A 26,951-nucleotide genomic window follows, 5' to 3' on the forward strand; every position below is an offset into this window, starting at 1 on the left:
ACAATCACAGAAGTTTAACTACAATAACATGAAGAACCCTAAGCTTTGTCAATACTTTATTCTGGAAGCAGGCCAGAAGGTAGCAGGATTTTCTTCAAGAAGCTAGTTCCCTTTTCTGTCAGAAAAAAAGGAGGTAGGTCTGCTTCCTTTGTCACAGAATTGAAATCAGGAAGGGCAACACTAACTTTAATATTTAAAAAGTTAAAGTAAAAATCTAGTTTAGACACTCAGGAGGCTCCTCAGGTTTAAAAAGCAACTTCAGACTAAAAGGGAGCATTTCTCTCCTTAATTGCTCAACGGTTCAACATGTTAGTTCAAATAAAGTAAATTCTAAGATTTTCCTGTTTATTCCCATGGACTTTGACTACACTGGGTTTCACTTACTGATGGCTACAGTCATCAGATATGTGTTAAAGTTCTGTCCTGACAGCAAACACAATTCATTAGAATTCTAAAATTCTGACTGAAACTGAAGCCTAGCATTAAAAAAAGAGCCCATATTAGACAAAAGTTTTCCAAGCCCTGTAATCTATCCCCAAAAGGGGCAAAGAACAGACTTCTGTAAAGTTAAGAACTGGGAAAAAAGGTTTTTTTTTTGATCAACAGACACATCAAGACTTCCTGGATTAGACCCTGTTCTTTAGGAAGTGTTGGTGGATAGTCTTGTCCTGACTTTGGCCATTTTTGTATCTACATACTTTTGGCATACTCTTCATGCTATGACAGTTTAATCATGTATTGTATAAAAAAAAAAAAAGTTTAATTTTCTTTGTTGACTTCTCCTACGCTTCCTTGTTTTTCCTATGTCTTCCTGAAATGGATTGATCAAAACTGCACATGAAGGTGGCACTATGTTTAAAGACATCTTTATTCACTCTGCATTCACTCTACACATTCTATTCATCATATTGAGGACCACAGAGGATTGTGCAAGTATATTCTTTAGAGACATCCACACTACCTCCTAAACCATTTTTTGTCTGGTAAGACTAAATTCAGCAACCAGTATGGCACATTTGGATTTCTTCTGCCATTTTATAATACATGAATAAACACCTTGGCAAATTCTTCCTGAATGCAAACTTCACCCACTGATTGCTCAGACACTTTTTCAGTTTCAATATCTGAACACAGAACTCACTCTCTTGCTCACCTATGCCCACTGTGTAACAAAAAAGTTCCTTTTAGTTTTAGCTTTTCTTTCCTAAGTTAGAAATTCATAACACAACCTTCGTTTTTATTCTGACAGTCCAATTTGTTTATAAGAAACAAGAAACATCTGTTGACAAGAAACTCTGTAAAAATTTTTTGAAAATTCAAGTTCAGGTACAGTATTATCACTTAGTCACCTTTATCCAGACACTCAACATATTCTTTGAAATTTGTACTGTAGAACAAGTCTAACTAATACATGGTCATATCAAGTCTAACTAATACATGGTCATATCAGAGTTTGTTATCTTACGCACTATGCACTTGTTGTAATTTTAGTACAACAGACATGCAACTTGGTTGTGTATGCACCGCACAACTGTAAGTGATTAAAGTATTGTAATAACTAAGAAGTATCTTCAACATTTGCCTTACCCAACTTTTTTGTAGGTTAGCTTCTTGTAAGAGGTGTATGTAATCTTGGGTTTTTGCAACAGCATCATGCTTCTCCCTTACTAGATTAGCAATCTTTTTCTGAAGTTCCACAATTTGTTTCTCCCAGGCTGCTCTTTCTTTTCTCTGCTGTTGAGCATCTTGGACAGTAATGCTTAATCTACAAGATAGTAATAATTTTACTAATTTAACAATAAGATGGTTAATTAATACACTAATACTTGCAAGGTAAACTAATAAGATGTATTCATAAGTTGCCAAAACTGCATTCCTGGTTTTCTGCTTGTTTTTGGACAGAGTCTTTGAGCTTAATATCCATCAAGTCCTAGAAACAAACAGAACTAAAAGAGTTAACTCAGATACCTAATCTTAGAAGATCCTTAGAAGAATGTTGCTATCCTGGGATACATCACTGCAAATGTTCTATGTTAAAACAGAATATAACAGCCCCAGAAGGCATACAGTTTTCCTCTGTGTAGGAAATGGAATAACTGGATGTGAGCACTGAAGTTGCAGCTATACCATTAGAACAAGAAACTACGGTAATTTTACAACAGCTTGGAAAATCTTGTTTAATTGTGATTGTCAGTAGTGGTAAGCACGAAAAAGAGCAAGAAAGCCTCAGAAGTATCCTCAAAAAATCTCAAAGTTTCACAAGTGCTGCTGGTTCAATGAAGTTCATGGTTCTAAATATCCACTGAGAGCACTTCAGAAAATAGAGACAACCATCATATCTTTGTAGAACCAAAGCCCAATTTTTCCAAGACCAAAAACTTACAGAATGTAAAATGAGCTAATTCCTTCAGACATTCTAAAATAAACTTAAGATCCTCCAAAATGCTAAGGCCAGCAAAATTCATCAAGTAGAGGTAGCCTCACTAGCCTGTGCAACAACTTGAGACAGTACTTGACCACAGATTTACAAGGTTGCTTCCCTAGTAATTATTTGGGTTCTAGAGTTATTGAAGAGTCATGTTTGCAAGGCTGGCCAAGAATGGAAGATGAACAGTCACACAATTATTTCAGTAAGAAACTTACATATTCTTAACTCTCAAGTCATTTGACTAATGTTAATAATTCAACAACATGAATTAACTTCAAGTTTGAGATACTTGAATCAAAAATCACTGTGCTCAGCCAAGTGTCTTATCCTTGAAAATGAAGGGGGAAAAAATTCACATAAAAGCACCCAAGTTTTACATCTTCCAGTAGACAGTGCTGGAATTTAAGTTCTACTCCTTAGCTCAAACTTATTGAAGCTGCTTTTGTAATTAGCATTTATTGTTAAGAAGGGAGCTTTAACAATGTCATTATCTTTTTCTGTGTAAATATTGCTGAACTAACACCTCAAAACAAATCCTATCTAACACAGAGGGGAAAAAATCACTTCAAAACCTTCTAGTTTACATAAACATTTTCAAATTTCAGTGTCAATGGTTTACTTTAGAGTTCCACCCAAAGCTAACAACAGTTGAGTAACTAGAATTTATGTACTAGAACGAAACATATATGCCTCATTTTTTCTCCATTATAGTCAATAAAATCAGATGGCCTGTTTATCATTTTAAAAACACTGAAATCAGAAGCTATTCTGAAAGGTTGCAGAATATAACAAGATTGAGAGCAGCCAAGCATAAGATACCTGTATTTTGAGAAAACAGAGCTGCTCAGAAACACAAAACCCAGAGGCTGAAAAAACCCACAGCATTTAAACTTACTTGCATGTATTGTGTGATTAAAACCCAAGGAGCGATTGTTACCTTGTTTCTAGTTGTTTTATCCTAGTCTGCATTTGATACAAGTGTCTGCCAAATGCTGCTTCTCTTTGCTGGTCAAATAACATGTTTTCTTCCTAGAAAGAATGTATGCATTATCCAGACATCATCTGACCTTCAATGAACAAAGTAAGTATGTACTAACATAAAACAAGTTAGAGAACAATTTGGGATTAATTTTATGTCAGCATTCAGGTAACTGACTAGCCATTCAATTGCAATAGAAAATATTCCTTTCTCTACCTTTCTCTCCAACTGGGTTTGAAGCCTTTTTGTTGATCTGGTCATTTCATCAACCTTAACATTTGCTGTCTGCTCATCTTTTCTGGCTTGCCTGTATAAAGAAAATAGTCTGTGACTCACATTTCAATTATTACAGGGAAAAAAAACAACCAACAGATCAATTACAACTTTGTTGAAATAGCTGTGAAATGCAGTCAAATTTCATAACACTGCTCCTACAGGGCAGAAAACTTTTCTCCCTTCTCCTTCTTACTGTGTAGCATAGTGAAAGAGGAACAACAGATTCATTAAACACTTGTTCTGTGAAAATGACTTCTTTAAGACCTCTAACAGGAAGGTGTATGTGTTGATTACATATTTGAGAGGACAAGGCAAACAAGAACTTCAAGTCAAAGTCAGCTTAAATATAACCAGCCACAGATACTTCATAGAAAAATCATTTACAGAATTAGATTTCACTTTTTATAGCAACCTGACCAGGAATTAAAAAAAAAAAATAAAAAAACATTAACCACTTCTGAAGAATTTGACTGATGTGCTTTGTAACTTGAAGAGGTTTTACATGAGGTTTAGTTAATGAATCAGATTTCCTCCAAAGTAGAAAAGCTTACTGAAATGGGCAACCCTCCTACTCTAACTTGACAGCAGAAAGACTGAGTCCTTCACCTGGGGTGTAACCCAATTAATTCAGGCTGCGTATCAGGCTAAATTTAAAGACCAATGATAGCATGTATGATACAGTTAAAAAAAAGAGCAAATATATTAGATAAGGTAATGCAAACTGGAGCACCAATAGTAATGAAAGAACCTAGAAAATATTTAAATAATCAATATGAAGCAAAACAATCCTTATAGTGACTTTGATTTAATGACATAAAAGACAAGAACCTATTATACCTACATGAAAATCTTAAGCACGCTATACATAATCCCAGCAATTCCATAGCAAATACTTAATTTCAGCTTAATTAATCAGAAAAGCTAATTTTGTTACAGCTTCCTTTAAAAGCAAAAAACAAAGTTAAAAACATTATTCCCAGACATATGGTCCTCATTGCAGGTCCAGAAGTTTGATCTTACTCCATCTGAATTATGCACCTTTCTCCTACAAAAATTACTGTTAAACCTATGAGGACATTAAGCTGCTTTCCTCCAGATATTTAAAATGTGCTGTAAACCAAAACAAAACCTTAAAACCCAGCAAAAGGAGAAGCAAACAAAGTCATAAAACTCAGAAAAGCTTAAATATAAAATATGAATTTTAAGGAACAAATTCAGATTCAGGTAAAATTCAGAGGTGTGTGTTTAACAGGCAACAAATTAATTCAAAAGATGCAGATTTTATTCTTCACTGTGCAATAAATCTTTAACATAACCTTGGCAAGTTCCCTGTTTAAAAGAATTAAGATTCTGAAATGCAGGTAGACTCTAGCAATGCCTGTTTTCTTAGTTTATATATTTTACCTACCAATATTTAAAAATATTTCATTAGCATATAGATTAAAACATTTTTAATATCCTCAGTAAAACTCAACAGTTCAAGCCACCACAAAGACCATTAGGTCACTGACTGTTAAGCATCCACTCTCCAGAGACAGCTGCTAGTAGTTAATTAAACAGAACAGCAATACAGTGAACTAAATGATTAGCTGTATACAACAGAGCTTTGAAACACTAAAGCACAAATAAATGTTTCAGTAAAAATTCTAGCATATAAGCATATTCAGTAAAAATTCTAGCATATAAGCATATTCAAACCTCAATTCTCTACAGAAATACATCAAATATTACACTGTCTCTAAGAGTGGCATATTATGGCCCTTCAATAGCTAGCATAACCGTACATAAATAGTACAATATAGTACATTTTAAATTCAGTTTATGTTAACATTGATGAGAAGCAACGATTTAGGTCTTAAGCACTTCTTAAGGAGTTTTTGCCCAAATTTCAGTTTTTTATTTTGGGTAAAGTCTGATCAAAAGAATAAAAGCTAACATCAAGCTGAAAAATAACTTCCATCAGAATTCTTCATTTTGTCTTCTTTTTCCCAGATTACTTGCCAAATCTTAATCTAACAGTATTCTTTTAGGCACATGTACTGGAAGCATAGCATGACAATATGTCAGGAGCATGCTTAAAGTGTTTCACGGCTACATGTCAGATTGCATACTTTGATATAATTAAAGTATCTAAAGTTTATCAAAACACATTTATAAATTTAGCAGTATCAAAATGTCCAAAATTACATTCAATCTAGGCCACAAAAACCTAAATCAAACCTAAATTCTCTTATACACAAGTTTGGTTTTTTTAGATCTACTTTTCTGCTCCTGACTTTTTACTTTACCATATAAATCAATGTGTATCTATTAAAATCAATCTAAAAGGGTTGGAATTGTATGTAATATATGCTATATAATTCATGCACACTACATCTATGTAACTTTGTGTTAAGAGAAACAAGTTGTAAAATACGCCAGACTTTTTTGAAAAAAATCACTGCAGCACTTTTAGACCTATACAGAGCTGCTGTCATTAGCTTTACAAATATAACAGCACCGCTTTCAGGGTTACAAGAACTTCTAGCTGCTCTGAGAGGACACAAGTGCAATCAGAGCCCATAATTAGATGCAAAAATCCTCCAAGATCCTCTTTTCCCAAAACTGAGAATGCTATAAGGGAGTGTAACAATGACAAAGGTTGCTCATGATCACTGCCAGCCAGATTAAATAGTTCCAGAAAGACTTCTAAAACAGCAGCTTGAAAGGAAACATTAAATCTCATGACTGTGGGTGAGAGACCTTAGAGAGAATTTAGAAATTTACTGAGTATCTAAAATAGGTTCAGTTTATGCTAATTGCTTTCAGCCCCACTTATTACATGAGTCACTGTAAGCATGTCAATGCAAGGGCAAAGATTTACAGATGAATAAGAGATCAAAACAGTAATTCAATACTAATATCCTCTGCAAAGAAAGAAATTCCAAATAAAGTAGGGATATGAAAATGTTATTTCCCTTCTAAGAACAGTAGCATAAGCAAATTGCAAGTGATGACTAAGTTTGAAAATATTTTATTTTGGCAAATACCCCAAGTACCATGTTAATCCTTGATTGCTTGTCATAACACTTGTTTTCCAAAACATGATTTATGAAAACAGTTTTTCCAAAGAAAAATCCTGACTAATAAAAATGAGAGGTCCTAATAAGTCCCTCTCAAAAACACATTTTCAGTGACTGAGATAACCTGGCATTTGTAAGCAGGTTCTGGTCCTACATTTATTGTACAAAAGGAAATGTAAAATTAAATATTGTTTAAAACAAAATTTTTCTAGTAAGTAAACAACACTGTACCAATTGGGGTGAAAGCTTAATAGTGGAAGCAGCTAATTTTTATTGCTCTAACAGCAAGAAAGCTTGGATGCATGCAATCTTAAAAAAAACCCCAACTTTTAAATTGGTTAATAAATATTCAACCATGACCAATATTCAACACTAATAAATCTATTCATTCACCCTCAACCTGTACCTTTAAATGTGGGTTTTGTGACACAGTAACATTAATATCTATGAATAGTACAATTAGACTGATGCTGAAATTCATGTAATACCCAATCTTTACAGTGACAACCACTCAGCACTACAACAGATAGCAGCGGCTTTTCATGTAATATTTTGGATGGGTTCAGAAGAGAGGAGAGAGAAGGTCAGATGCAGCCAACCTAGGTTTCTCAATACCAGCACTGCTTGCAAAAACTGCATACAAAATTGAGTGCATGCACACAGAGAGCCATCTTTAACTGTTAACATAAAAATAGGAGTGATTTTTATCATTTTGGGGGTGATGTTCTTTAAAAACCAAAATAGAAAAAGAAAACCAAATAGAAACCAAAATAGAAAACCACCTAACAAAATCACAGCGGTTCAACTATGTTAAATATTTTAATCACAGTACTGAAGGAAATTACAGTATCTAAAAATCAAAGGAAAATTTAACTCCAAATTTAAGCACATTATACATTTTATGCCTATAAATATAAATGTTTATTTTAAAGAGCTTATTTAAAGTTTTAGGATAATGCTATAGAAGAAAAAAAAATCATCACTGGTTGATAACGAGTCCATTTCTTTTTTATTGTCATTCGACAAATCCACTGGTTACTAAAATTTTAGTTTTACCTCAACCACCACTAATTAGAAGGGTTAACTGATACAGTAAACTGGCACTGAACAGACTCTGGCTGTAAATACAAATAATCATGAAATTGTGTCACAGCTATTTTCCTCATTTTCCTTGATACACTTCAGGAATATAGTTAGTGCTTCTCTTACCTCTAATTTCCAAAGAGCCCACATTTTATCGCTCTTTATTGAGAAACAGTAAATGGAAGTTTTATTAACACCATTCAAATCTAAAACTACTTTGAACATTCGAATTTCAGAATGTTAATGGTAATTATGTCACTGGATTTTGAGTAAATTGTCTTCTACTTAAAATTTATCTCCAAAGTAAATTTTGCTGTGATATTGACACTTTGCTCTTTTTAAACCAACAGTCAAATGTTGAATATTTCAGAAAACAGCTGAGACAAATAACACTAACTGGAAATATGCTACCCTAACACAGTTATGCACACAGTTCTAACAAACTTAAGAGGCTTTAACTGAAACCATTGTAACTATCATTATCAAGGCAGTTTACAGTATAAACAAGGCCCATGATATAGCAGCAGGTTAGAAAAAGCTATAGAACAGATAATAATTTTTTAATTGCCTGGTTTATACCTCAGTTGTTTTTGTTGGTTCTGTAGTTCCACATTTTGTTGTGCTACAATTTGCAGAAGCTGTTGATTAGTCTGCAAAATAAGAAGATACATGTAACATGCTCCTTATGGTATTGAAAATAGGTGTTTAGAATTGTGACAGGGCACTTCTACAGAACATAATACCATTAAAATAGCCAGCAAGGTCTATTTAACACTGTGGCTTCATCTCCAAGGTTTAGATAGAGTATTTTAGAAAGGCAAACACAGAAGTGATTTTAATTAATCCTCCCCATATTTTGGTAGCATAGAAACTTCCTGAGATGAGAATTGTAATACCTCAGACCAACTGTTCGCGTTTGCATCTAGTTTAGGTGCCTGGAATACCTTATGACAACGAACAGAATAGTAGAACACATGGAAAGTAGAGACAACAAAAACAATGAGCAATTGCTACTCCTTCATTTTTTCTATGCCAGCAAGAGCTGCCATTGTCCTTCAACTGCTTTATCATTTAAGAATCATTTCCTATTTTTGTTACGCTACTAGCCTTTTCTGGATCTTACATATACCTTACACTGAGATATTAAGAGATGACCACAGCTGCAGGCAGCATTCAAGATGCAATTGTGTTTTGGACTTAAACACAATATATTCCTTACCCCATCTCCTAATAATTGCTAACATCCTTGTTGCTTTTTTGACTGTTGCTAAGAGTTGTTTTCAGACACTTCCTACATCTAAAATACCTGTTCTGAGTGGTAACAGTTAATTGCAAGACCATCACAGAGTAGGCAAAATGAAAGCTCCCTCTTGCCCACATGCATTATTTTGGTTTTAATACCAATGTCAGATGAAATTCACTCAGATACTCAAGATCATGAGATCTTTCTGCAAATTTCTGCAGTTTAATTTAGTTTTCACTACCCTAAGTAGCTTGACATCAGCAGTTAACACTTGCCCCAACACTGAATCTCATTTAATTTATAAATATGCTGAACATCTCTAATCTGAGCACATCTAGGAAATACAGCTGTTCGACCAAAATAAAAAATATCTGACAATTTACTGACTTTATTTCCTATTTTTCAGTTTGTTAGTTCAAGAAAGGTCATGCTTCTTTATCCCATGACATCTTTACACCTATTGGTTATTTTTGGATAAGAGTATGGATTACCATACGCCTATCCTTTGGATAGGACAAACGGATTACCTTTATGTTAACATCATCTGTTTCATCTCTTTCCATGAGTTCACGTATTTTACTCTCTCTCCTCTCCATATCAACTCCAATTTTATGATTTTAAGCATTCAGTGATTTTTTTTTAGCTACCTACTACTGATGTTGTAATAGCAGATTAAAAGCCTGTAACCGCAAAATCCTCAGCAAAACTGCTTCAAAAGCTCATAACTGTATTTGCCTGAGATTTTTTTTTTAGACAGCTACCTCCCAATAACTCTAAAGAATCTATCTTTACAGAATAGAGAATTTTGAAATGACATAATACACAAGGTTTCTCTCAGACTGTTATTTTGCTTTTATTAACAGGACAGCTACTTGCAAGATGCAGTTCCGTAGTAATCTGCAATATACTACACAACATTGGTAAGGGCTCAACTGGAATATTTTACTGTTTCCAGCACCACAGTTCAAGAATGACGAGACAATTGGAAAGAATTTAAAGGTGAGCTATGAGAATGATCAGATATGTTAAAAAAAAGGTCAAAGAACATTTAAAGACTTCACTGGCTTTGAACAGAATACAAAAGTGGGGAAAGGGAATAGATGGCAATAGAGAAGTTTCAATAACAGAGGTACCATGACAAAGAATGTAATAATCTTTCCTTCATACCTACACTATTTCACACCAAAGAAGTTTGGCCAGTATTTTAACAAGAATATTTTAACAGGAGGTCACATCTGAGGAAAAAGGGTTCCAGTGACAAAGACGGAAGACAGTAGACTACCTACAGTAGGTCAGGATTTCACCTTGATTTTTTTACAGTATTCAAAGTTTTTGTTAATCCTGAGAAGTCCTAGCCTAAATCTTGGAGACTAAGGTGTCTCATAATCCAAGTATATGGATGAAGCACTGGTAGATGATCATTGCTCAGAAAAACATTTGAAAAGTTTGACAACAGACACTGAAGCCAGCAGTGCCAAACAATCAGTAAACATGTGGCAGAGAATAGCCTGTATAAAAGGGGATAATTAAATTTTTCCTTTCTGGAGATGGCTTTGGATGTGTGTAACTGAAGTGTACTCACCACATACTCAGATTATGAGTGTAACCTGACTTCTTGAAGAAAGAGCTAACATAATATTAAGAGCTAACCTCTCAACCAGGCTGACCAGCTGTTTGGAATTAAGGAAAAAAAGAGCTGTTACTACTTGATTTTTGACTCCTCCCCAGAAAAGTGCAATTCTGAAAGGCACGACTTCTTTTTCAACAAGGTATATATGAAGGACTTTTTGCTTTTCTTTTATACTTTGAGGCTCTAGTAGAACCCCTCCCCCATAATTTACTAGGTCATTTTTCAGAAGTTTTACTTACCAACTCTTTCTTTTCATTGGCTATGCGCAGTTGCTGAGTCAACCGCTGAAAACCAGTCAGCTGATCCTAAAAAGAGAATTCAGAGCTTGCTATAATTATTATCATCATAAAGAGTGTATAATTATAGAGTTTCATAGTCAACTAAAAACATTTCCCCAAAATGTATACACACTGCAGGAAATTCAATATGCCTTTGTAGATTTTAATTAGATTGCTTTTATCTGTTGACGTAGTAACCTGGATAATTAGATGTGCTACTGAAATATGTATCCAAGTTTCACTCAGTTATAAATTACCTCCTTCCAATACTCATACATACTTATTCCCAAAATATGAAAACATAAGCAGTGCCTTTAAAGTGCCACATAGACTATGATGCTATTATATGTATTTTTGCTAAGCACAGTAGCAGACCCACCCCTCAATTAAAAACAGCAAAAAAAAATCATTATTTCCAACCCTGCAATTCAAACACATCTACATGCACATGACTATCTTGTGCGCATATACATATATACACAGTAAGACTCCATGTCCTCTGCAAGTTCCTGCCCATATATTTGAAATAAAGAATTTTCCAGTCATAACAGTGCATTTAGCTGATGAATCAGTGACCACATCTAACCATGCACCTTTAGGTAACTATTATGGAAAAATGGAAAATAACTAACAGTACTGGTAGGCACCTCCCTCCTTCAATTTGACTACACACACACCCATCATCTCTACAGTATAGAAAGATTCCAAAATTAACAAGAACAAATTAAAATTACTTTATGCTTTTGCATTTCAACCATGTGAATCCCTGTTTCAGTCAGGTATTCCTGGTACTTCTGCTGGAGTTGATCATGCTCCTGTACTACAGTCTGCCAAAGCTCTACTGCTTGCTCCTTTGCCTGTTACAGAAAAACAGTTTGTATGAAATATTTCATTATAGCACATATTTACCCTCATCTATCATTCTCTAAATAGAGGTCTTAACCTCTGTTTTTACTCTACTACAAAAATTTGAGCAAAGTATTTCATTAATTTCCTGGTCTGGTTGACTTCCAGATGAAGTCAACTATGAGAAAACACAGACACAAATTAATTCTAAAAAACCTCATATTAATCTAGGAAAGAAGTTCCTTCAGGTCTTTCAGCTGAGGGTACAAACACTTATTTAGCTACAGAACACCAGAACGCCTCAAAAGAGTGTCAAGGAACTCTGAACAACTTAATTCTGAACCAATAAATAAATCAGCTTCCTCTAATCTGCAAAAGCACAACAAGAGAAGTAAAACATTTGTACTGTTTTATCTCACACACTTGAGTTTCCAGTTTTAGTTGCTCTTGAAGGTTTTTCACTATATAATCATCTGCAAGAACATCAGTTCCTAGAGACACAAAAGGAAAGGCGTCCAGTTGCTTCTCAATAGCCTCTTTCAACTCTGCATGCAGCCTGAAATTCAAATAACTTAGTTCAGCAAAGTATTTCTATAACAAGGATTTTTTTAACAACTGAAGTACACTATACCTTCAATCTGTACATACTGTTTACTTCTAAGTCATATTTAAATTTATTTTTATGTTCTATAAACATAATGGGCAGTTTGAAATAGTTTACCATCTAGTTCTTTTAGATACATAGTTAAATCTCCTGAACATGGTGCTGTAATCTATAGTAAGCACTTAAAGGCACTAACATTGAGCCACTGAACCTGTATGAAATCTTCAACTGTTAAGTAGGTTCAAAAGACTTCAAGGTCCTAGAGAAAAAGCTTTTCAATGTTTAGAAATCAAGAAAAGCAGAAGTGCAGTTATTTACCTTTCATTTTCTCGAGTGACTTGTTCAAGATTTTGTCTCATCCCTCTCACTTGTACCTAACATAAAAACAGGGAAGAGTAAGCACTCATTCAGTTGACACAAACTTTGTTAATTCTTTCAGGAAAGTCATAGGATGCTACTTAAACTAAAGAGCTGCTAAGTCCTGTATATTCCAGGTCTTGTTATATCTAAAGCATTCAAAAGCTATTATGAGCTATTAAACTTAACTTTAGGAGTTCTTATGGCTCTTACAGATTGATTCTTTATTAACTCAAGCTCTTTTAGAGATACAGTGGATAACTCTCATCTTTCATGCAGTAAGTATTTGAGAAAACAGTTTAAAAATTAACTGAGGACAAACTTCAGTTACACGAGTTGAATGGACTGTTTTGTTAACTAGTGCAACAAAACCATAGTGCTTCTATTGCCTTTGGAAATCAGCCAAGCTTCAAGACTGTGTTTGCATAATCCTTATGATAGACAAATTTAACAAATTAAGTGCATTAAATCAAAACCGGAGGATCCCTTCTGCATGTAGATCACAAGTAAAAATTGCTTTCTGGTTGCCACAGGTTTTAAATATTAAACATATCATTACTTTGCTTTTCAGTGATCATATGAAGCATTAAAAAGTTTATTTTTTCTGTGGCTGAAAGGTGGACAGTCCCCCTCTACCACAGTCTCCATGATAATCAACATTTAAAGAATTATTAGAATCTAAAGAATTATTAAGAATGAAGAAGGCTGGGTGCATCTACATTTGCAGGACTGAGCTGGACTACACGGCCAAAATCAGACCTGTAAGGTAAGAGAGAAACAGCTGCCTCACCTGAATGTCACCTGGGGAAATACCTGCAACCACATCAGAACATCTAGAGATACAAAGCACGTATGTTTTATTTTACAAAACTTCTCCAAACAGTAATCTGTGCAATTTGGACAATCTCCCAACCTTTTAGTTGAAAGCTCTCCATTCATCCATTTTAAGCAGACTGTAGTCCAGCAAGTTTTTGAAGTGTGGCGAAGGCAGACTTTCCTTTACTGATAAAAACTAATAGCCTAGACATCAATACTATAAAATACTAAAAATTTACAGTCTGAAATGTTAGGAACATCCATACCCGATAAAGCTGCTGCTGTTTTCTCATTTCTTCCAACTGTTCATAATACTCCTTCATCAGAGTTGACAAGCTAAAAAGTTGAAAAACATGCTAAGTTTTGTAAATGATGAAACATTGCTCTGATAATTAATGAGTTTTGAAGAATTCTTCATCTAAAGAACAGTCACTTTTCTTTCTAAGCTTGACATTCACCAGAATCAAATGAACAAATATAATTACTATTTTTAATGTATGATCATCAACAGCATATTTCTTCTATAACAGAACTTAGAACATGTAACATTGTAAACTAGCAGTAAGAGAGCATCAGTATTTCATACACAGAATCCCAAATGATGGAAAAGTAGACTGCTACTGCTTTCACATACAACAGTAAAGCAGCCTATAAGACAACGTAAAATAAGGTAGTTTCACTAATATCTTTTTTTCCTTTTTTTAAATTGAGAGTAATTACCTGAAAATTCTGCATTAAAGGGATAATACCTTAAAAGCTAACAAGAAACAATAAGTTATTTTTGTAACAGGAATGACAATAATTATTAAACAATTTACTAATAGGCAACTTTTAGTTGAAGACTGTCAAATAAGCACTTTTAAAAACAGCCACGTGACCTCAACAGACAGCAGTTACCTGTGTCACCTAGACCAGTACAATCCTAGCTGCACTTCTATTTATCCTCTTAAAATTTAGATTAGAGAATTCCTCCATTCATATCTCATCCTTTATTTTACAGATTGCAGAAGAAAAGTCATGTATTTAGTTCACTGAATGAACAGAACAGTATCTAAAAACAACTACTACAGGAACACTTTTACAGATATATAGACAAGTTCAGAGCTGTGAATATATTCACATAAGACCAGGTTCACCTGGCTAAATGTTTAAATGCACATGATGATTTCTTTAAGTACTTCGTAGTATTCCCACTTCTCACTTGCAATCAGTTACCTTTCGTCCATCATCCTGGATCCTGACATGACACCACCACCGGGGGCATTTTTCTGTAATGGTATACTTTACATGTTAGTAATTGCACATGACTGCATGTAGTTTTAAATTTTTATATGCAACCCAAAGCTGTTGTTTTGTCTGTACTGTAATAATACACAATATCCCACATGACTGCTTTCAGGTTTACGCTCAAAAATACTTAGGTGGCCCAATTTGAAAAAAAAAAAAAAAAATCAACTTTTTATTTTTTTCCTGGAGATGCTCTGATATAAAGCATAACTGGATCTGAGGGGGAATCATCTCACTCTTCAAAGAGCAATCAGAGGTTTGTGTAAGTACTAACTTCATTTCCATGCACCTCAGCATCAGCAAAGGCTGATATGCTAGCTTCTGTTCAGACCTTCAGACAGGTTGACTGTTCCCAGCACAAAAAATTCTCTTAACAAGAGACCAATCTCTTAGAAAAAAACATTAAGTCTGTGAGTGTCTACTAAAGGAGAAATCACATGTTCTCTCAAGGATATGTTCTCCTGCATATGACAAACTTTTGAAAATGCACTAAATACACCAGAATTTCACTGTTATGATAGTTTTATTCTATTGTTTATGCTTGGAAAAACAACAAGCAGCACTAGGGTTGTAGGATGGACCCAATGCAAGGCCAGGCCACTCTGTAGCAGGCTGTAGTCTATGTATAGAAAGATGTTTGTTGCAAAACTTCATTATGAAAAAAAAAAACCTTACTACTTCCTTCCCCAAGTTCACATACCTGGTCAGAAGTAGATCTCAAAATCTCATCTATTTCATGTAGCATACTTAGCCTTTGATCTGAAAGATACCAAGTTTGAGAATAAGAGCTATAACATGGGACATTATCTACATAAACCTGTCAGCCAAAAACGTTTAACAGCGTAGTGCTTTGAAGGCACACAATGTGTCCCGACACGACAAGTGTCAGGAGCGGGAGGGCAGCCCGAGATGCTGACCGCTAGCAGAGATCCCACCTGACTCCCCCCACTGTTGAGCTCAGTAGCCACGTTTCCTGTGGGAAACTTCATCGCCGCTCAATCAGCTCGAAGAAAGCCTGCTCGAAAAATACCGGAGAAACACCAGTTATTTCGCACGTTCAGCTCACCGTCGGATAAAGAAGACGGAATCAATAACTTCCAGACAACGAAGACGCACTTCCCTCAACCATCAGTTCCCACTTCTCTCGCTAAATAAAGCCCCAGCTGTAGCTAGGAGAGCCTCCACACACCTTCCCCTCAGCCCGGAGCAGCAACCGCGCCAGTACCGCCACCACCGCCTGAGAAGAAAAGGACTCTGGGCACCCACCGGCCCTAACTGCCCAGGCGCGCCTCAGCAGCCATTAACCCCGCCTCACGCCGCGCTCACAGACCGCCGGAACGCCGAGCCCCGCTCTCAGCTGCGGCCTCAGCGGCGACCAGCCGTCTCCCACGGCGGGAGGCGGGATGGCTGTGTGTGTGTGCGCGCGCGCGCGCATCCACGCATGCGCGCTGGAGCGCTGTGGCGGCCACTGACTGAGGACGTAGTGGCTGGAGGTGGGTCGGAGGGAGGTAGGTGGGTGGGTGGGTGTGTGTCTGTCTGCGGGGGGTAAGAAGTGCCTTGCTGAACGCATCGGGGGGAAGTTGACGTCGGAGAAGGGTGCTCCGAGACCGGAGACACCTTGAAGCCCTCTGGGAGCTTATGCCTATGCCTGAAAGCGAAGTCTTAAATACGCTAAAAGCTACTGTCTCTGCTCGGTTTCCGACTTTCCTCCTGTTCTCTTGGAGCAATTAAGAAAAACATTAGGGTAATGACTTCTTGCTTGTCCTCTTACTTACTGGCGTGGGTGGGGTCTGGAACGGAAGACGTAAATCCGTTCGGTAGGGAGAGATACGAAGTGGTGGCCGCGGCGAGCTGCCGCAGATTTCTCCTTGCTGCGGGGGTCTGAGCATACCAGCTAGGTGTTCTCGGCATGTGTATCTTGAGGCAATGCAGTATGACTGCGAAGTGACTGAGAAAGTACTTGCTGTAAAACTGTTGAGCGTTTGCATGTCTTTACAGCGTATTAGCAACTGGTAGAGGTGTAATGTTTAACGGAGGGTTACCTCTTGTTTTGCTTTTCCGCTATTTCTATGTGTTGCTGGTTTTATTATAATTAAAAAGCATGCTAGTAACCAGCTTAGCTAAATCTGTGCAATGTAATAAACTTAGAAGTTGCACCAAAGGCTACTAATGTGGAAAATTTTGTATTTTCTGTCCTGTAAATTGAGCAACAGATGCTAATTAATGTTTTGCAGTTTCCCATAATTGATTTTTGATTGTTTTAAATTCCATGCTCTTCTTTTCAAGAGTAATAGTGGTTTGCAGCAGCAGGCTAAGTCTTCAGTATGTTCATTTAGGTATACTGTGAATTGTCCCTGCAGGAGTTAGTTGCTTTTTTTTTTTTTTAACCAAAAAAAGTCGTCTATTGTATGGGTACAAATAGGGATGTGCATGTGTGATGCATCTCGTGTCTTGTCTTTGTTTTAGGCACTGCAGTTACAGTAGTGTCTAAAATAGCTTAGCAAGTTATATTATTTCGTTGCCTTTTTCTTTCTTTTTTTTTTTCCTATTAAACTTGCTATGTTGTGACTTTTCCGGAGACAACCTGTCGAATGTTATGCCTAAAGGCAAGCTTCACATTGCTTATTTCAGGAAGGAATTGCTATAGCTAGTCATGTAATTCTCGTGGTTTAAGCCCAGCCAGTAACTCAAAACCACGTAGCCGCTTGCACGCTCCCCCCGGCTCTTGGAGGGATGGGGAGGAGAATTGAAAGAATGTAACTCCCACAGGTTGTTACATTGTGGGACAATGTAACAACTCCAGTTACTAAGGTATAACACAAACCACTGCTGCTGCCACCAATAATCATAATGATAAGGGAAATAACAAGGGAAGAGAATATGACAGCTCACCACCAGCCAACTGATACCCAGCCTGACCCAAGCAGTGATCTAACCCTTCTGGGTAACTGCCCCCAGTTTATATAGTGGGCATGAAGTGCTGTGGTATGGAATACCTCTTTGGCTAGTTTGGGTCAGGCGTCCTGTCTCTGCTTCCTCCTGGCTTTCCCTCCTCCCTGGCAGAACATGAGACTGAGAAAGTCCTTGGTCAGAGTAAACATTACTGAGCAGTAACTGAAAACATTGGTGTTATCAGTGCTGTTCCCAGGCTCAAAGTCAAAACCACAGTACTTCACCAGCTACTAAGGAGAAAAATGACCGCTACTGCAGAACCCAGGACACTCTGTATTTTAAGATCTTTCCAGCCTGCTTTTATTAGAAAGCTACTAAAATCTGGTAGTTCTTTCAAATAGGTGTTTCAGGCGTTTGCCTTGACCAGTGAAAGCAAATAGTTAAATATATTAGCACAAATTGAAACTGAATGATAGAAGGGAATGTTCACTTCTAAGTGCATGTTAATTTAATAATGTAGTATAAAATGGGTTCATAACACTTCGTTAATTTGTTTACATGCACCCATCTTGTCTTAAACTTTATTCTTTTCAGTAAGTAATCCTCCTTATGAAATTCTGTTTTGTTCCTTTTCATGGCAAGTGCACAAGGCACATGTATTCAATTTACAGGAATTCTGTTCATTCAGAAAACATTAGGAAGGGCCTTACCATCTGTGGAGAGTTCATGCTTATGCTGATCCGTGTTTGTAGCTTAAAAACACAGCTCTTGCCTACATTTTCTGTGGACTAATATTTTCTAAATCATTTTAAGGCTAAGTAGCCCATTGAGTATGTTTCAGCAGCTGTTTTATGTTGTGAAAGGGACTGGTTTTTTAACGTATTGGTCTTTTATTTGGTGGTATACATTGTGATTATTGCAGAAGAGCTGTCACTGTACTTGATTGGAATACCTGACTAATTATCTCTTTTTGTTTTAAACTGTGGTGATCTAGCTTTGCCTGTTTGAGTTAGTATTAATACTGGACTGTGAGCCCTTTTCTGCTGGCTTAAGAATGCTGTTAGGATGCTGTGTCTTCCCGTGCTTTGTACAATGACTGCTTTCTCTCAACTTGTGCAGCTGAGCTTCCAGAAACTCACCTGCTACTTGAGTTGGAGCAAACATTAATGATGGTAAGGTCTTTCATAGTTTCTAGGGCTATTCCAGGTCTCTTGCATAAAGCACATCTAATGCTTGTCTGGCTTATGAAGTTAAAATGCTGATATAAGAATTTAATTAGTTTTCAGTTTATTTAAATGGAGCCTTGTCAAAGTGGTATTCCAATATTTAACTTTCCTTTTTTAATAGACTTCCTAAGGTATCCAATGATTAAATCTATTGTTTTAAATTTTCTCTAATCTGTCACACTTCTTTGGTCTCATCATTATCTCCTTGATTGTGAGTGTATCTACTTATGTCTTTGGACTTAGGTCAGTAAAATAGCTAGAAAGGAGATCTGGTGCTTTTCAGGATGACCTATCAGTAAAGAGAAGCTGGCTGGTATGTCTGTAGCAGAGTGTATGAAACAGTTAATGTGCAGTTGTAAGAGCAAGGCTATGGCATATAGAGAAGTGTGCTATGTGTAGTTACATTCTGTCTTGTGCTACACGTTGATAATACTTGCAGAATGTGGTAAGCTACACTTACTTTTCTGTGAGTCCCACGGAAGTAGGTAGTGAGGCAGAGATTAAATGATCCAATTTAGTGTTTCCCACTGTTGTTACAACTTAAGTACTGAGCTAGCATCTTTCTGATCACAGAACTTTTATAATTCTCTGCTGGGCTGTGTACTGCCAGTTCACTTCTTGTATGGCTAGATGTGTAAGGGAACAAATCAAGTATTGCTTTTGTGGATAAAAAATAACCATCAATATGGAATGAACTCATAATACTAAAGTGAAGAGGAGTATGGCTTCAGGGGCTTTAAAATTGTTTGGAAACTGGGCTCTACTGGTTCTTTTGCTTATTAAATAGACTAAGGCTATTCCTAAGGTTTGTACATTTCAAAGTGGCAACACCTGTTGGAGTGCAGTATTCTCTGTTCTCGCTCCTCTGCAAACATTCAATGTGTTTAATATGAGCTTGCAGCTTTGCTTGAAATCCTTTAGTCTGGCTGGTTTGCAATGACTGTGAAGGAAAGCTTTAGCTGTTTCATTGCGTTGTATCTCATTCATGAAAGGCCTTTCTCAGTCTGTTTTTCTCATGACACCAAATCATCTAAGGTCCTGTAGTGGAGTCTGTGTTTTCGTGATATTTTTTATGGCTTTGGAAGGTGTTTATTTAGGTACATACTTGAAATACCTTAATCACCTTCGGTAAGAGTCGGGATGATTTGTTACCATGCAAGTGTAAGAACCTATGAAAAGCATTCATGTAACTGCTTATTTAAGTTGCTTTGAAAAGTGAAACTGTTTCAGTTCTTTTAATATCTAAAAACGTGATTTGGTGATTGACTTTGTACAAAAGTGTGCTTTTTTTCCTGGCCAACCAAACAGTGCAGTTGGTGCTGAAATGGAATTGAAAATGATCATTGACAGAACCTTCCTTTCTCATTTATGTAGTGTATGAAGATGGAATTTACAATTAAACACACATGGGATGGTTTACCTGTGAGCCATGAGCCAGCAACAATTTGGCTGAAGTCAAACAATGTGGGACTGCTAGTGGAAGTTAGCGCTCCCTTCTTTAATGACCCTCCAGCGCCACTTGGAGAGCCGGGGAAACCTTTCAGTAGACTGTGGGACTATGAGGGTAAGCGTAACTGTTCTGCAGTTGTATCTAATTTGGGTAGACAGTAATATTCCTCTGTAGGTCTTTATTTAAGAGTCTGTGATGGTTTTTCTTTTTTTTTTTTTTTAACTGATCTAATGGTTGTGAGTGTATGACATCTAGTTCAGTTTCCTTGGTCACAGTACTGCTTGTACTGAAATGTAAAGTAAAAACTTACTATGCTGTTGTATCCAGAGCAGTCCAGGAAAGAGTTTAGTTGCAATCACTGCCTTCTCCTTAAGCAGCTCTTTAAGTAACTACAAGCCTCATGCTATATTCAGCTGAAAACTACCCCAAACTGTATAAATAGCAGTGCTCTTTTTTTAGTCAATGAAATGATTTTCATCACTAGCACTGCTGACCATATGGTGAGTGGTTGTTTTATAGTACTGCAACAATAGAAATTACTGGGAAAAGAAGCAAATATGTTATGTCACTCAGTGGCTGGGAAGAAATGGAGTCCAATGAGCTGGATTGATTTCAAGAATGATGAGGCTGACTCTCCCTAGTCAAGGAAGAGTGTTTAGTCAAGTGCCTAGTGTAGGCAATCAAAGTTAGTTTCTGAGTTACTGATATAATTTGTGGAATAACAGGGGCTTAACATTTGAATATCAAAATAATTTTGTGTAGTATATGTATATATAAATGCCTTTGCAATTGATAAGTAGAAGTGAAATCCTAAAGATGGGTTCTGCTTTTGCTTTAAGAAGTAGAGAATCTATGTCTATTTTAATTGGTTTTCCACAGTCTTATTTGAGGACTGGGAGAGTGTGAAATAAATAGATAGCAGCTTATAAAATATGATTCAAGACTGTTCCCAAATGGAATGGGGAATATTCTTATAGTAATGCTGTTTTCCTTGTTGCTTCCTGTCAATACTGTCACTTTCACCTGCTTTGAATAATGCAAAAATTTGTTTCTAGCTGTTCTCTACTTCCTAATTATTGAACTGTTCTGATTAAAGCCCTACTAAAAGAGTGTTAGCACCTCTCTGATATGATTATACTAAGTAGGCTTATGTAAAAACAAAATAATCATAATTCTAACTGAAGCTTTCTAATAATGTCATTGCTGTTGAGAAACACCATTATAATTCCACTTTGTGTTCCTGAAAGGTGGTTCAACATGGCTTTCAGGTACACCTGGAACAGTAATCACTTGTCTCAGTGCTTTCTTAACTATTTCTGAGGTTTAGCAGTCTTATTTATGAGGTGTGTGGTCTGCTGTGAGTATAACTTTCTCTTTTATTTTTTATTTTTATTTTTATCCTCAGGCTACCAGCAAACACAAGACTTCCACACTTAAGTACCCTTCCTGGAGTGCATGCCATATGATTGATTAGGATCAGTTTATCTTGGTCAGCTTTGTTCACAGCAAGCATACTGGATGAAATAGCTGTGTGGTCATGCTTTTCTTATTTTATGGAGAGCTAACATGAGTTAGTAGGCCATATATTTCTGCAACATTGAGATGAGTGTTTTGAAAGTTGAAAGTGGTAAAGTAAGTAGATTACTACAGTGCTTTTTAAAGCACTTTATGATGATAAGCATTAGAAATAAAAGCTCTTGAAGTTACAGTTACAGCTCAGCATTTCAAATAGTTAGGAAGCTGTCAGTAGCGTGTACACAGCTAGTCAAGGTCTGGCATGGCATAGGCCAGAAATCATGAAACTAGAATTGTTTTAGGGGGATAATGAAAGTCTCAGGGTATTACAAAATAGTTAATATAAAATACTGCAGTGTGTTTTGGTGGTTTTTTTTTTTTTTTTTAGTTGTAGAAGCATTTTTCCTGAATGACAGAACTGAACAATACTTAGAAGTTGAAGTTTGTCTGTGAGTACAGCACTCTGAAAGTTGCATATGTTATTTGCATTTTGAGTTCTAGTGCTTGTAAGGTATGTGTATGAGGAAATTATTTATTATATGAGCAAATTGTTCCAACATGGGGAGTGTACGTATTTGTTGCAGAGCAGTGCACTAATAATTGTGCAACTGGCATAATTTGAAGAAAGTGGTGCTCTGATTTTTTTGACAGCCATGGGCAGCACTTGTTGCTGCTTTCTGGCAGAAGAGCAGTATGGAAAGTAAGTGGTCAAGTACATTCATAATGTACAGAAAACCTAGTTACATTTAGGTACCTGTTGCCCGATTAGAAGATGGAATTACCTCTCTTTATTTTTCCTGTCTTTAACAGGAAGAACTTTCTTTAGAGTTTGAGGTGACCAGAATGAAAACCAAATGGCAGGGTAAAGTTCATCTTCCTTGGAATTGTTTTCCACCATGCATTAATAATTTCAATGCATTTGCAATTCATGGCTCAGGAGAAGAAAGAAAATATGAAGCGCTTTATCCGGTACCTCAACGTGAACTACAGGAAGGACAGAAACCAGATTAGTAAGCATAAAATTAGCTTTTCTGTAATATATTTACACTATTTCTGGAATACTTAAAGCTAATCTGGCTTTCTTTGAGTGCTGCTATTATTTTAATTACACTGCTTAGCCATGGATCCATTGGCACTGTGCTTTCTATAAAGCACTGTGGCAGATAGCTGTAATTAGTGCTTCATTTCTGTATTATCATCCCTTAGATGCATAGAAAATGATGCGTTCAACACTGTGGGCATCTGTTTTATCACCTTTCTCAGTTAAATCACAGAGAGCTTGTTCTGCTTTTTCCTTTCCTCCACACCTCTCTGATTTAATGTTCATTTTACCAGGTACACTTCCAGGAGACCACTTTTGCTTCTCCCCTACTGTTCTAAGCAACCTTACCTCTACAGATGGCTCCATATTGGGAAAAATTTGAAAAGGCAGACTAAACTGAAAAATATAATAAAAGGGTATCCAGTATCAATAGGAAAACTAGGATATCTTGATTTTTAAATTTTGCTTTAGGCTTACTTATTTTCTTTGACTGTAAGGCTGATATGATTTGATAAAAACTGGTACTTCTGGGCATTTTGTGTAAATGAACTAGCTTTAGTGGGTACATCGTAGTTCTTAATGCAAACTTGTTACTCAAAATACATTGGCAGCCAGGTAAGGTAAATTTTAGGTAAGTTGCCCTTTTTGTCTTTATTTAAGATAAACTTTGCTTCTGCAACTTTTTATTTTAAAAATTTTAAGCTGTTGCTAATAACTTCCCTTTCTTAGTGTTTGTAAGAAATAAATACTATTTATTTTTCTGTGGTAAGCTGGCTGTAATATTTTCCTGTTCTTTCTATAGCACCCCTTTCAAAGAAACCCTTGACTTTTCAGACATTGATAGAAGATGCAATTATGTGAAGAGGTTGCTCCTTGCTACTTTCATTGCTCTTAGTTTGTCTTTACTTTTAGAAATCTCTTCCGAATAAGAGAATTCCATTTACCTTTTAAAATGATGAGTTAAGTGTCAGATGTTCCGTCTACTGTTTGTCAGTTGATTATTAATTAGCAGTTGGCTTCAGGTCTTCATTCTGTTGTTTCTGTGTGGTAGCTTAAAGGAGAAATTCTTAGCAAGAACTGATTCATAATGCTTAAAAGAAAATAAAACTTTTAGAGGGAAAAAATGTTCTCTAGCTTCGTTATCCAGTCTTCCTCTTTTTCTGTAAGGGAAAAATATCCCTGTGATACAACTTTTCAAATGGTTAGGAGTTGCAGATTTTTATTCTATTGGAGTGCAGGTAAGTCGTAAAGCAGGATATCACTGTGCGCTTGCTCTGACTGCAGTTCCAGGCAACATGAGCTGAGGGAGTTTAAAAGGTGAGCGCTTTAGCTTCACTTTATGCTGTGTAATGCTTGTTTGTAGCTGAGAATTTTGCCCTGTGTTTTTCCAGTATAAGATTTTCAGAAACATGGTAGTGTGTTTTATTTATAAACTTAAGTTTTGGAAAATCAACATGTGGAATGCTGGTTATGTTTCTGTCCAGGAAAACCTGAAAATAGGGATGAGTTAAACCTATTGAGGATATTGTATCTTAAGACACATACTACAAGAATCACAACTTTTTTTTATTTTGCTTTTCTTTGCAGTCATCGTCTAGAATTTTTTGAAGATTTGAACTTGAAAGGACTAATGGGAGAAGATTGGAAGCAGCCTGAATCAGATATTTTGAAATCTCTCAATAATTAAATGGATCAAGGCATAAATTTTTATAGCATTAAGGTTGTATGAAGCTGTATGGAAGCAACTTCATTCTGAGCAGAGTCTGTAAATATCAGATTCCTAAGGCATTTCTTGACATCAAAATCATTGATCAGTCTTAAAATCAACTGCAAAGTATCTGAATGTACATACTATGCAACAGCTGTGCTTCAGTTCATCTAGGTATGGAGTTTTTCGTATGTGGTGAATCTGCTCCTACCAATGAAGGGGAGAAGTGCTAAAAAGAAGTGCTGAAATTACAGCTGTGGTTTTGTGAGAGATCTAGCCTGAGAAGGCCAATATCTGGCTTGGAATCCTTCAGTTTCTTCTAGTTAGTCCATTTCTGCTGTATTTTCTTGTTTGTCATTCTGTTGAATGAGTCTTATGTGCCTGATTTTTTTTTTTTTTTTTTGATTGCAATCAGGAGAAAGAATACGTCTTCTGGAAACAGAAAAGAATGTTGCTATCATGGCATTTGTGGCCCAGTACTTGCATTGCAAAGTGCTGTGGAGTTATTGCACTACTCTCTCTTACACCTTACTATGCAAGTTTTTCCTTGCATGGTATTGAAGAGAAACTTAATCTGTGTTAGTTTACTATCAGACTTCTCTCCTTCAAATTCAATGTGGAATTTCTAATGATATTTATGTATGGACAGTAGATCTACAAAAGATTTCATGTATTCCAGGAAAAGTGTCTGGGACAAATAATGTTTAGTATAACCTTTTGATGTACCTACAAAAGCTCATTTGTTCCAAGACCTTGTCACATCACCTTAAGGATTTAGCTCAGACATAGGAGAATTTTGTATGCGTGCCAACTGATGTTAGAAATACTCTAATTTTAAATGCTTACATTTTCTATGTGCAGGCATGAATATTTTTAACAGTAGTGAATACTGTTAGATGACAACATCTAATTGTAAGTTCTCACAATTTACAAGTGATACGTCATTTTTTTGTCTAGCATAGTATGTGATCCTTGACTGTGGCTGCTAACTTGATCCTGTATAAATTAACTTGGGAAGCTTGCCCACTAACTAGATCTTGCATCTGAAAAATAGGTGACTTTATAATCTAACTTCTTTGGTTTATTTCAGAATGAGGATTCAGACCAAGACATGGTCCTCAGTCCCCTCCTAGAAAAAGGATTTCCTACATCTTGTTGAAATGTCATTATCAGAGGCTAAAAGGTCATGTTCTCTAGTTTTGTGAGGTTTGTTTTGTGACTCTGGGAGGATACAGCTCAGTTATAACTGAGGGAGTTATAACCCTGAGGATGTGGTGTTGGTTCGCATCCTCTTGTGTTGCAATTTCTTCTGAACAATTTAAAATCCTACAGCTTTTCTAGAAGGGACTGATGTTCTTGTAGTCTGACATCCCACTCAAAGCAGGGCTATTGTTGAAGCTAGGTGAGATCACTCGGGGCCTTACTGAGTAACTTGAATAACTCCAAAAAATGGAGCTTCAGGTGCTCTCTGTAGCCTGTTTCAGTACTGACTTACTCATTTCTCATGATGCAATGTCTGCCCATTGCTGTTGGTCCTTTCTGTATGTCTAACAAGAGTGACTTTTTTTTTTTTATGTTGATTTATAAGTGGCTCTAAAAATCTGTGTAGCTTTAGATATCAAAACACCTGTGAAATTCTGCACAAGACTGCACTCTCCAAGTAATATTACTAAAAGGATTCTCTCTTCTATTATGAGCTTGTATACAGTAATAGCTATAGTCATGTTTTTGTGTCATCTCTAAATTTAACTCTCCCATCTTCTCAGACAAAATTTACAGGTAATATGCTTGCCTTTGTGAAAAACATCTCTATGTGATTAATATCTGAGAATGTTCCTTCAGAGTTTTTGTTTGGCTTTAGATTCCTTATTTGTACTTTCAGTTTTTTAGAGGTGTACTTTCAAATTTAAGGGTATTGGGCTTTTTTGGATGGAGACTTTGGCATGTCAGTGCACTCGTACATCAAATTGTTTTTGCTCTCTCTTAATTAGACACTGTAGATTTCTTGATATAAAGTGCCATCTATTGAAAAGTATAAGTATTGTACATTCAATTATTTGGTTTCTTTTCTACCTTCCATCCACATACAATCTTCTAAAGGCTGCCATCAGTCTGAAATACTGAATTATCCAAAAATATTAATTAAAACCACCTTCTAGACACCAACATCTCAAAGCTGCTTTTGAAATTTTGGTTAAAACAAAAAAAAACAGACCCACAAAAAAACTT

The 26,951-nt window shown here is 36.2% G+C and overlaps 2 protein-coding genes across 2 annotated transcripts in view; one reads left to right on the plus strand and one right to left on the minus strand.

Annotated features, from left to right (window-relative positions):
• The window catches only part of SCLT1 (sodium channel and clathrin linker 1), a 33,174-nt gene extending 17,219 nt beyond the window's left edge, over window positions 1-15,955 (minus strand). The window contains exons 1-12 of the mRNA XM_057404616.1: window positions 15,825-15,955; window positions 15,590-15,648; window positions 14,818-14,870; window positions 13,869-13,938; window positions 12,748-12,803; window positions 12,249-12,381; window positions 11,714-11,836; window positions 10,941-11,006; window positions 8,408-8,478; window positions 3,624-3,714; window positions 3,366-3,457; window positions 1,588-1,765 (exon numbers count right to left, since the gene is read on the minus strand). Coding sequence (XP_057260599.1) covers window positions 1,588-1,765; window positions 3,366-3,457; window positions 3,624-3,714; window positions 8,408-8,478; window positions 10,941-11,006; window positions 11,714-11,836; window positions 12,249-12,381; window positions 12,748-12,803; window positions 13,869-13,938; window positions 14,818-14,870; window positions 15,590-15,634 — 978 coding nt within the window. The 5' untranslated portion in view covers window positions 15,635-15,648; window positions 15,825-15,955. The remainder of the gene's footprint in view (window positions 1-1,587; window positions 1,766-3,365; window positions 3,458-3,623; window positions 3,715-8,407; window positions 8,479-10,940; window positions 11,007-11,713; window positions 11,837-12,248; window positions 12,382-12,747; window positions 12,804-13,868; window positions 13,939-14,817; window positions 14,871-15,589; window positions 15,649-15,824) is intronic.
• Window positions 15,956-20,375: 4,420 nt separating this feature from the next.
• CUNH4orf33 (chromosome unknown C4orf33 homolog) lies at window positions 20,376-25,099 on the plus strand. The gene is made up of 5 exons (XM_057404617.1): window positions 20,376-20,571; window positions 22,361-22,421; window positions 22,624-22,672; window positions 22,783-22,982; window positions 24,602-25,099. The coding sequence occupies exons 1-5, from the start codon at window positions 20,385-20,387 to the stop codon at window positions 24,699-24,701; spliced, it is 597 nt and encodes a 198-aa protein (XP_057260600.1). The 5' UTR covers window positions 20,376-20,384; the 3' UTR covers window positions 24,702-25,099.
• Window positions 25,100-26,951: the final 1,852 nt, after the last annotated feature.

This window comes from Pezoporus wallicus, unplaced genomic scaffold, assembly GCF_028554395.1.
Source record: "Pezoporus wallicus isolate ANWC-B61680 ecotype Strahan unplaced genomic scaffold, APGP_CSIRO_Pwel_v1 contig_14366, whole genome shotgun sequence".
Classification (NCBI taxonomy): Eukaryota; Metazoa; Chordata; class Aves; order Psittaciformes; family Psittacidae; genus Pezoporus; species Pezoporus wallicus.